At 42.7% G+C, this 12,171-nt stretch overlaps 1 protein-coding gene across 1 annotated transcript in view; it reads right to left on the bottom strand.

The window, feature by feature from the left end:
- The window catches only part of trappc12 (trafficking protein particle complex subunit 12), a 39,370-nt gene that overhangs the window by 14,245 nt on the left and 12,954 nt on the right, over positions 1-12,171 (bottom strand). The window contains exon 4 of the mRNA XM_056393367.1: positions 3,116-3,229. Coding sequence (XP_056249342.1) covers positions 3,116-3,229 — 114 coding nt within the window. The remainder of the gene's footprint in view (positions 1-3,115; positions 3,230-12,171) is intronic.

Here is a 12,171-nt window from a genome sequence, read left to right as displayed (position 1 = left end):
GTGGGAGGCTCTGATGATGAAGCTAATTCTGCCTCCTTCCATCTCCCATAGATTATTCCAGGTGAGTTTGTGGTGCTCCAGGTGTTCCTGTGTTGTCCCCTGTTTGGCCTGTGAGACTTCCCTTGGACTTCACATCGCCTCCTCTTGCTGGTGGACCTCAGCAACTACCAGCCATAGCCGCTGGGCTGGTGTCCCTTTGTACCAAGTGGGACGACTTGTCACAGGACCAAAACCAAGTCTCCTATGCTGCACCCGACCAGGGTCATGTTCAGCCTCACTTTGGTGCACTTCTATTCCTCTGTGAGGATACAGACAGGCAGTTCCCATATATGCTTCCCACAGCAGCCGATACTGCTGAGGCAACATGGAAGTAAAAGCCACTTCTTTATGTGGGAGCTGATTGTTTTCTCCAGCTTCTAGACTTTGGTCATGGGAACCTTATAGACTGTCAGAGGCCACATCTTGTTTTGCCTATGCTGACCTGACCTTAAAGACCAAAGAAAAAACCAACAACGCAAAATATCTCGGACTGTCCTTTCTTAGTGATCCTGTATGAACAAACTGTGCAGATGTATTATGGGAGTTAACAGATTAATGAATATACTGTACCTTATTTATTCAAACACAGATAATGCCTTTAAAACATTCCCCCACCCTCATCTTCACCATTCAGACCACATCTCTGTCATGCAGGCATGAAGCTATGCAGACCAATCCAGAAACAGATTAAGGTCTGGCCAGAGGGAGCTGTCTCAGCTCTGCAGGACGGCAGCGAGAGCCACTGATTGCAGCATGTTCAAAGAGGCAGCTTCCTGTGGGGAATGTATCGATCTAGAGGAATACACAGAGACAGTGACAGCCTACATCAGTAAGTGTACTGATGATGTCACAGTCACTAAAACCATCAACTCAAGGGCAAACCAGAAGCCAGGGCTGACAACGGCGGCTCAGTCTGAGATACTGCAATCAGATGTGGGGAGAAAGCAGACGTGGCAGCAGAGAAGCAGAATTATAGACACAGAATCACCAGACACTTCACTGACAGCAAGGAAACGCGGCACTTGTGGAAGGGCCTCCGGACCATCACGGACTATAAAGCCCCACTACAGATTCGGGTCAGTGATGTCTCCCTTCAAGATGCAATGAACAACTTCTATGTGCTTCTTCACAGGTTGAACAATGTGCAGGTGATGAAGACTGTCACTTCCCAAGATGACCAGCTTCTGCATGTGACTGCAGACAGTGTCAGACCTGCCTGCTTGGGAAAATATATCACAGTAGAGTAACGTTAAATTCACACTGTCAAAAGTGATGACCGTAAGAGTATTGCATTCATTTAACTAGAATTACCAGCTCGCGGTTGTATGCCTCCACCAAGCAGCCAAGTTGCAGGAAATATGGTCACAATCTCCCCTTCACAATCAGTTCATCTTTGAGTCCAAGTAAAATGTGCTAAATTCAAAGTTCCCTCAAGGCATTACTGAAATATTGTGTATGGAGATATTGTGTCCACAAGAATGGGATGGACAGATGGAAGGACAACCCGAAAACAATATGCACAAAATGGAAATAATTTTGCATTTGTAACATGTTTTCATTGTAATGTAAAAAAACAAAAAAAAAAAAACAAGTTGTGATGCAACTGTAAATGAAACCCTAGTTTCTGTTCAGGATTTCCATTTTATATAATGATTAAATAAGCATATACAGGCACTCAGCAGATATGTAGCCAGAAAAATGTAGTCTACTCAATTGAAAAGTGATCCAGCAATGTAGGTTTTTTTAACCAGAGGTTTAGCTGACTAGACCTTAAAGACTAAAGAAGCAAACCAACAACGCCACATGTGATGTGGTCTGAATGGCTGAAATGATCATCAGCACTTCTCTTCCTTCCATTCACCACTCCAATAAAGCATGGTGGTGCCCCCGCAAGCAGTGTGGAGGACCCCACCCATCCCAGCCGCAGCCTCTTCACACCTCGAGGCACAGGAGCATCAGGACCGCCTCTACCAACCGCTTCTTCTCTCAAGCTGTGAGGACCCTCAACTACTTACACACCCAAGCCAACATCCGCTATTCCTTCCTATGAAACCGTAAGAGTCAGGCCAACTCAACCCCCCTCTACAGACAATAACAGAGGCTTGCATCCACTATATGTGGATGACTGCACTTTATGGAATTTACAAACAGTTATTTGTCATTTGTTTACAGTAATGTTTACTAGGGCTGCACAATATGCAAAAAAAAAGAAAAAGAAAAAGAAAATCATAAGGATTATTCATCTCATAGGGATTTTTTTGGCAGATATTGCAATTTGAGTCACAATTTGAGTTGGAATGATTGTTTTTGTTTTTCATATTCACTGAATTAAAAAAGAAAAATGAAGATGATGTGATTTTTGTTGTGCCTTGTACAAAACAAACATGTTTCCTTACGTCTGAAGGATATGATTTGTAGGGATGTCTCTGTAGCACCCCAATGCTTATGGTGCTTACAATGCAAAACAATGTTGTAACTATATAAAGTAGCTCCTGCAATTTGGATATTGCACTTTGTTTTGCAGCCCTTATGTTTACATAAAGATCTTATGCACCTTACTTACAACTGTGAGTGAGTTATTGCTAATGTAGGATTACTCACTCTTTCTCCAAAGACTGACTGGTGTTTGAAACTGTCATTTTGTTGCACTTATTGTCGGTCCTATATTTCAGACTGAATGAAGACTGAACTTGAACTTCCACATCTGCCCCTTGAAGTGAAATCCAACATAATATCATTCAAAAATAATTACATTGCCAGTGTGGAAACAAAAATGAACCATAAAATGTTATAAACTCCTAATAAAAAATAATTGGGTATAAAATACTAAATTAAATGACAGTATTTCATTACATTATTCTTCAAGTACAGGTACATCATTTGGTCTATTTTCAACAAAGGTAACTGCTAAATTCATTTAATTTTTATTATTTCATTAAGGGAATTATTACATTATTGTGTAGTACAGGGCCTGTCTTGGTTCAGCTTTTTCTACCACCAACAGAACCACAGTGCGAGGCAGACTGGTGGAGAAACAGAAGAAGAGATAGTTGGGAGAAAGTCACTGGCGTCTTACCTGCAGTGAGTCGGTGGTGTGGGAGGTTGGCTGGCCAGCCTTTCCGTATCCCTGACCATGAGCTGTCAGCAGCCGGCCCGTCAGATCTACCGCAGCCCGCCAGTTCTTACTGGTCTGCAGGGGAGAAGTGACACAACGTAAATGAAACACGAAACAGATGACTGACTGATGGAAACATGGGGAAATAAAATATATCAATTTTTTTCAGCTGTCACCATTACAAAACACACTTTGCAGGACACATCACTAACAAGGTAAACACTTGGTATCAAGCACCTTTTTCTGAATATTCAAAAGGTACTTATCAAACTACTTGCTGCGTTTCACACAGAATTTATTTTCCATTGTGCTCACGCAGGGACGGAGGAATTTCAGCTTATTACCATGATGACTACAATTTCTGTCAGTTATGAAAACACTGTATTCACCAAAGTATTTGCTGAGTTCTAGGAATGTTGCAACATCACAAAAACAAGGTACAGCGAGGCAAAAATCAGTCTGAAAACAACCTGAGCTGCACGGCTCATTCTTGACCTGGGAAACAGGAACATCAGTAGATTTAGTTTGGTCAGTTGCAGATGTTCAAACATGATATAAATCTGAGCACCACTGAGGCTGGTTTATTAATCACCATTTTATCTGAGTGTCTGAATTCTGAGGCTAAAATCTATGCACTATATAGTGACCTCAAAAGTAGTGTCCATGACATGTATACTGCTTTCTACTAAAAATCCCATAATGCAATGCAGATAAAGATAGTAGATACAAAAATCAACATCATCTTTTTAGCAAACATAGACAAGTGCTCAGAAATATGAAAAGTCCTTTGACGACTGAGCATGACAACTTCATCTGCTGACGGAGACAGATATGGTCGAAAGCCCCGGAAGAAGCGAGTAAGCGGATCTTGAGTTGAGCTCGTGTTACCACTTGACAATCAGACAGGCTGTAAAAATTGCAACAGACTAGCCAAATGATCTAAACCACTTTATTTTGAAGTAAACAACAAAAGATGAGCACACCTGATATAATCCTGTACCTGCAGAGTGTAGGAGGCTGTAGGTGGTTTACAATTCTCAATTGGGATTATAACTTTACTGTTCATTTTCATTTCTCTTCCAAATAAGTTTGGCTAACATGGGGTTTGCTTGCAATCTTTCTAATCATCTGACTGCTCATGTAGTGCTAAAACAAACTATCATTTTAATTCTAATCTGTCAGTCTATTGATTAACTGTTGAGTCTATGAAACGCCAGAAAATAGTAAAAAAAAAGGTATTTTACAATTTCCCAGAGTCCAAGGTGTCCAACCAACCAACGGTCCAAAAGACAGATATTTACTCAACGATGATATGAAACAGAGAAGAGCAGAAAAATCTTCACATTTCTGAAGCAGTTGTTTGATAAATTTCTTAAATGTTTATATCAATTGCAGGCTTTGCTTACGGTAAACGGACTGCATTTATATAGCATATATTTCTGGTCTTAGCGACCACCAAAAGCACTTCACAATACTTGCTACACTAACCCAGTCACTCACACATTTATACATCACACCCATACACTGATGCCAAGGATCAAACCGCCGTCAGTCAGAAGCTTTCTTTGCAATGCTCATTGATCTCTTTATTACAGATGGGATGGAGGCCAATTCAATAAAAATAAGACCCAAGTTAAATCTCATTATATGTAATATCTTTTCAAAATGTTTAATGTTGATTTTAATCAAATATATCAAACAACAGATTGCTAATAGCAGAAAACAACTAAGGAGAAGGTATTTGAATAAACAGTGAGATTTTTCAGGATGTTTGAGACTTCTGAAACAAAACGTAAAAATCAAAGTCAAGCACCTTTTTAAGTTTATATGCAAAATAACAGGATGTGCTATCATCTTATTATTATTATTATTATTATTATAAGAAAATATGAAGTGAGGCAGGTGCGTGTCTAAGTGCACAAAAAGTGTTCAAAGTGTTTATACACACACACACACACACACACACACACACACACACACACACACACACACACACACACACACACACACACACACACACACACACACACACACAGATATTAGCAGCATCTGCTTCCACAGGAGGTGGTACAATAGGTAAGAGGGGGGCAGAGGTGGGAGGGGGGTGTAGAGTCACCCCACCCCATCAACACACATGACAAGGTCGGCTCGCCAATTGGGTCTGAAGAGCTGTGCCATTCATCACAGCCAGGGAGGTAATTAGGAGAGAGAGGGAGAGGGAAAGAGAAAGAGAGAGAGAGAGGGAGCTACTTTTTTTTCTAGTCATCTTTATCACAAAACTCATCACACTTTTGTCTCTTCCTCTGTTGTAGCTGTCCTCAAGGAGAGAGGATGAGTTCCCCAGTCATCCGCTCTCCTTCCCTTCTTCCTCCTTTCTCCTCATTCCCCCTTCTCCTCCTCAGGATTCTCTTATACTTTCTTCTCCCTCCATCATGATGCTTCCTCTTCTCTTTCTTCTCCCTCCATCTCCTCCATCCCCTCCCCCTGACTCTCATGTCTGCCTCTCCTCTCTTCCTGCTGTCATTGCTTCCTCCTCTATTGCGCCTTCCTCATCCCCCCCCTCCCCTCCTCTCTCCTCTGCTCTCTTCTCCTCCTCTGCCCTGTGCCAGTCGCTGCGCTGCCTCTGAATCTTCATTACGGGGGGAAATGAAGCTGAAAACGAGGAGGCAGCCTGGATGGCCAAAAGCAGCTGCAGTCACTCAAACACACATATCCTACAGTACGCTACAGTACACTGCTGCCCTGCCACAGGGCATGAGAAGACAGGTGTGCAAGTGTGTGTTTCTAGGTGTCTGTGTGAGACCGGGATACAGGGAAATGAGAACATCTAGCAGTGATGTACAGTAGCTGCATTTTTTGCACACACACACACACACACACACACACACACACACACACACACACGTCTTACTATATTCTTAGGAACCACTCACTGACATGATGCATTCCCTAGCCCCTTACCCTAACCTTAACCATCACAACTGAATACCCTAAAACCAAGTCTTCACCCTCAAACAGCCATTTAAAACATTTTCACACACATGCACACGCACACACACACACAGTTGAGACAGGGCACTGAGGGATAAGTAGTTTCAACAGAGGATAAGCAGCATATGGATGGAAGAAATCTAGCCCACATGTAGTGAAAGAATGCAGAAGTCAAAGTTGGCCATAGTGGAAGGAAGAAGGAAAAAAAAAAAAACAAAAAAAAAAAAAACAGAAGCTCTGGGCCAAAAGAGTTGGAAGGAGAAAAAAGGAGCAGTGGGTAGCAGAGTGGAGAGCAGGAGGAGCGGAGAAGAGAGCTGAGGGCCAAGGGAGCTGCAGAGAGGCATCACGAGGAGCCAAACTGAAAAAACCCCACAAAGTCTGAGTCTTGAACTTCAGCTCAGGCTTTAAGTAACACTGCAGCATTACTGCGATGCAAAGCTTTATTACCTTACAGCAGCCTATAATTTTAGGTCTTGAACCAAATCAATCCAAACTAAACAATACAGCCATAAAGAAATACATGAGCTATGAATTGAGTAGACAGCAGCCAGGCTGTGTGGTTCGAGTGGTGATCTTCTGTGACCTGCCGGTCAGGGGGTCAGCCTCAGTTTAAGATAGTATGTGATTGTAAGTGCCCCTGAATCAGATGATGCCGGATGTCTCGGCTCAACTGTCAACTCAAGTGGTAAAACCCGAGGTCTGACCCCACTGATGAAAAGAGAGAGAACAATCAACGACTGGACTGTGTTCAAGATGCTAATCTAACATTTAGAATGCACAGAGTCCTGTCTCCAGCTGTCAGCATGCATTACAGGGACTGACATACACAGTCTGATTTTCAATATCGCATGTTTTCCACAGGCCCAGTATAGACTGCTTTAGCCATGTGCTATGATCTGTGATCACACGCATTTCTACTGCAGCCACACAGCAGGGGAAAGACCACGCTGACCTTTGCTATCGTGTTCCTGCAGAGCTGGCCCTCCCTGTAAGCCAACTAAGCAGCTGCTTAGGGCCCCACAACCACCAGGGGGCCCCCAAACTCATGCATTGTTTGCTAAATTGACCTGGCAACCCTACGTATCTACAATAAATTGGTGCTTGTTGTTGCTAATGTAATACTTGCTACCGACAGTCTTGTATAGGACAATAAGCAAGGATCATCATGTTTGTTTGATTCAAAACTGGTAACAATTACAAATGTATGCAGTGCAGCCTGTGGCAGGGGGCCCCTCCCTCAGTGAGTGAACTGGAACCTTAAAGATGGCAGTATAAAAGTTGGTGCCAAACTATCTAGCAGATGCTGAGTTATTTCACTGGCTAAAAGCAAACCTTAATGTGCTAGTGGTGCAAGATCACTGAAGGTATAAGGATTCGTCCTATGGGCACCACAGATATCTGTATAACACTTCATGGTGATCCATCCACTTTTGACCACAAGTCAGAAGACCACTTATGTCTACTAACTTAGGGGGTCCAGCTGACCTTAGTTATCAAACTAAAACGGGACCAGCAGCGTTTCCAAAACTCGCCGTTTTCGGGGCTAGAAAACAGATTAGTGTGAATGGGAGTTGAAAGCATAGGAAAAGAGATACGTTTTAAAATGAAAACATAGAAGTGTGGCCTTACAGTTGTTGAGATATCTCAGTCTGGAGCAAAGTGGTTGACTGACTGACATTACCATTGCTAGAGCCTTGCTAAAAAGTTCAGGTAAACTGATTCCACATTTAAGGATGTACAAAGTGCTTTATTATAGCTTGCCATAAATTCCATCATGCATACAAACCACGTTGTCACTCCCCAGGTTTGAATGATTTCAATTAACACAGAATGGGCAGTAGGAGGACAAAAAAAATTGAAAAACAATAGGCTGATGATGATTAATAATTGAGCTCAGCTAAAATGACTCTGCAATAAGGCATAATCAGATCCCCCCAAATCACATGAGGAAGAATTACTGTGGTGATTTATTGCCACTGATATTAAATGAGGAATTGACGACAGAGGCTTGGTGAAACAAGTGTGTGTTGGGGATCGTGTAGGCTCGTCTCTAGCCCGACAGTGGGTAAGGGCCATTTTCGTTTGTTTGCTGATGCTTGCTTTTGGGGGCGTAGGGTAGTAGACTTGCCTTTGTTCCTGACAGAACAAAACACCAGACAAAAGAAGAAGGAAATTAGAGAAATAATATAGAAGGAATCGGATTTGACCCCACTGGCTGACAAAGCAGCGATCAAGAGACCTCCAAAGGTAAGTACTCAGATCCACTGAGTTACTGAGGCGGCTAAAAATTTTCAGTAACACTGAGAGGAAAATTGTAGGCCTTCACTTTGACAAATGAGCAAGATGTGGACAAGTAAGCCAGTATATCTTATCATGGATATTCACCTATCAATATCTTAACCTTAAAGAGAGGACATGCTTGAGGTACATTCAGACAACTTCATTGATTGTAATTAACAAGTCTAACTTCAGCGGTATTACAATGCTTCACACATACTCCTACATACTAACACCCACCTAGACAAATGTGTGCAAGGGAAATGTGCACAAATTACATCCTCTATCTCGCTCACACACAAAAACACATATACATAATTAGTCTCCTCAGAAATTTAAAAGGGGTGAGGCTTCTTAATTGTGTTGAAGATCGCAAGTTCAGTGCACCTTTCCTTTGGTGACTTTTAAAAAAAAAAAACCCTGCATAACAAAGCTTGATGAACAAATGAACGCCCACTTGTTCTCTCTCAAGATGCGAAGCCTCCGGCTGAATCAGACTTAAAAAGGCTTCCACACACCAGCTTTAGTTAACACAGGGAGCTCCAGTGCTTCTTCAATTAAGCCTCAGCATTTTGGATTACACAGAGGATGTGTGGAAAGAAAAACATTAGTGATATGCAAAAAGTGCACACCAGTCATTGCAATGGCGACTAACTTCACTTTGATGCCTCTGTAGTTGGTCTATAAACACTGGGACAGAACATTGCCCTCAAGCTGGAGGACGGCCTGCTTGGATACTGTACTGATATGAACTTAGCACAGCAGCCATTTTGTCTCCCACAGGCAATCGCTGGACTCTTCAAACAGTATCACTGAGAGATGCTGAGATACAAACTGGCATAATATATTATGTGAAGAAACCGTACTAGCTCTTGGCTTGTAAGAGAACTCTACATATCACTCCCTAAGATGGTTCAACACAGCTTCCAACTTCTAAGTGATACTCCACCGGGTAATATCAACCACTGATTGACTAGTGGGTTACTGGATAGCTTTTGATGGTTTCGTTGTCAATAATAACAGCATGTCCCATTTCCCTTTCCCTCTGAGATTGCAGCTGAAGACACTATTCAAGAGAAGTTCCATGTCAGGCCTGAATCACAACCACTGACTCCCAAAGTGCAGCACACACAGCAAGTTTTCCCAATACTGCAAGACCTAAAGCTGATGCTGACCGACTTGGTTATGAAATTATGATCACATCGTTCATACAGAAGTTACTGCTGAGATCTGGGGACAAAGTGAAACATGAGCCATGAGACGATTGATTAAGATGTCTTGTCCGAACATATGTGACGCAGAAGTGTTTATACTTGTTCAGAACAGCCACAAGCAAAGGTGGTACAGAAAAGCTGGATATACAGGTGGTGATGATTTTTCAAACGGGAATAGTGATGCTGACACTCTTTCTGAAGACATTATTTTATACAAATAAAAAGTGACAGAAGTTGTTTGTAGAAAAAAAAACAAAGCTTAAAGAGGAAGTTCAGATCACATGCACTTTCTAACACCTCTGCACACCCGGCCAGTCACTGTGTGAACTGGATAGGCTTGCTGGAAAAAAGGTGGAGGAGGAGGAGGAGGAGGAGGAGGAGGATGAGGCGGTGGTGTGGGAGAAGAGGTTATAGAAACTGTTTGACCATTTGACAAGTACTTCGGTTGAAGTGTATTTCACCATGGTTGTATCAAGCCGGAATTTCAACCAGATTATCCAAACCATTTTATTTGGAGGTCCAACCGAAAGTGGGTGACCCCCGATTTGTCTCTTCTGTTAACTCTTGTATGGAGATGAATACATCACCATTTATACAAATGATGGATTTGTATAATAACTTTGCTATTTGCCCTTGCTTCCATCTTCCACTGTTCATGGAAACAGCTACCAGTTTAACACAGTACCTGCTAAGGAAAAGTGCTTAAGACATGGCTCTAGTGATGCTGGCTGGTTGGTTGACTGGTCAGTCAGTCCTCCACTTCGATCCAGACTTTAACACTTTAACTACTGGATAGACAACCGTGACATTTTTTGACAGATATTGATGTGCACCACAGCGTGATTTGTAATAACTTTGGTCACCCCCTGACTTTTCCTGTACTGCCATCGTGTTAAAGTTTTAATATGCCAAATACTTGGTTTTATGACCAAATACCTGCAAAATTAATGTCATTCCTTTTAATTTCATAGAGATTAGCTACCAGACTAGTGTGGCTGTAAACATGTAGTGTGTTATCTGCCCAAAAGCTGCAGCAGTGGCATATGTCAGTAAAAAAGGTCATTATGCTGGTGTGGAGTGGTATGTGCCAGTGGAGTGGTTTGCTGCAGATATCGATACTGATCATCAATGAGTGAGATCAATGATCCCGATCATCTTTGGCAGACATTGCAGATGGCGTACGTTATATCAGTCTCACACACTTTGTGAAAGTTCCACACGGCCAACATGTTGTTTTGTTTTGGTGTCCTGTTGCGAGCCGGCACAGTGAACAAGGCGGGATGCGGGTCTACACTCCACAGCACACAGCGCTTCTCTCAGCCGGTTGTAAGGTGATCGGTGACTAGAAGCATTAATGCCCATCTACCTATCACATATTTTTAATGAAAATTGGCCGACACTGATCAGTGGCAGATCAACTGGGGCATCCCTAAGTGGAACATAAGTGAAGTAACTGTTTGCAAGTCATCCCATAACCAGTGGCATATTATTAATAATCAGCATTTGCCACTTAAGCAAGAGTGACATACCATCAGTCACTTTGTGATCTCAGAGTCACTTAAGATCACTGCAGTTGACTACTTACAATTAACTTGAGTACAGTTATGATCAGCAGTAGGAATGATAGCACCACAAAAATACGACCGATGTCTATAAATGGGAATTATTCTTTATGCTGGCAGAGCGACAGGCTAAACTCCTCCTGCACTTTTACAATAGGTCTGATCATATGGCTGCAGCTAACATAAACACAGCCAGGTGAAAACAACTACTGCTACGGTTTAAATGTGCCCTTCAGCACTGCAAAAGTTGATGTTGCATTACCCAGACCTCAGCTTGCAAGTGTAACTGGTGGCAGAAATGACAGCTATGTAAAAAGGTTATGATAATGACAAGTAAAGGTTACAGCAATGATATCAAAGTGCAATGCAGCAGCTGGGTCGTTGCAGTGATTATGGGGGTGTGTCTGTCTGACCCAGCCAAGGTGGGTCTCTCTCTCTCTCTCTCTCTCTCGCACTCACTCACACACACACACGCACACACACGCGCATGCTGGCCCCAGGCCCAGACAGCATCATGCTGTGGGAGGAAAGAGAGAGTCTCCGGTGTGTAGTACAGAGGCAACGGAGAGGGAGAGAGACAGAGACGAAGGAGAAGGAGGGAAGGGGGCAGGAGGAGAGGAGGAGGGGTGGGGGGGTTGGGTGACTGCTAATGAGAGAGACAGATGAGGCCAGCCCAGGGTGGTGCTGAGCCAGAGATTAGCCCACTGCTGACCACACCACAGCGAGGACAGGAGAGGTCATTGGGAAGACAAAGGGAGAAGTAGAGATGAGGCCATGATAGTCAACCGAACTCAGTTCACAGAACATCCAACCTCAACATTTTCTAAAAGGAATGGTTTTCCTATCATTACAAAGGAAAAATATACATGCACAATTCAGATTCTGGTTTGGTACCACTTATTTTCATTTCCGATACCATCTTCATACTATCTGGGACACAGAGGCTAAACAACAACAAAGTCCAGTGGTGCAA

Source organism: Seriola aureovittata, chromosome 13 (assembly GCF_021018895.1).
Source record: "Seriola aureovittata isolate HTS-2021-v1 ecotype China chromosome 13, ASM2101889v1, whole genome shotgun sequence".
NCBI lineage: Eukaryota > Metazoa > Chordata > Actinopteri > Carangiformes > Carangidae > Seriola > Seriola aureovittata.
Note: the sequence above shows the minus strand (reverse complement) of the source record. Positions and strands in the feature narration are given on the sequence as shown.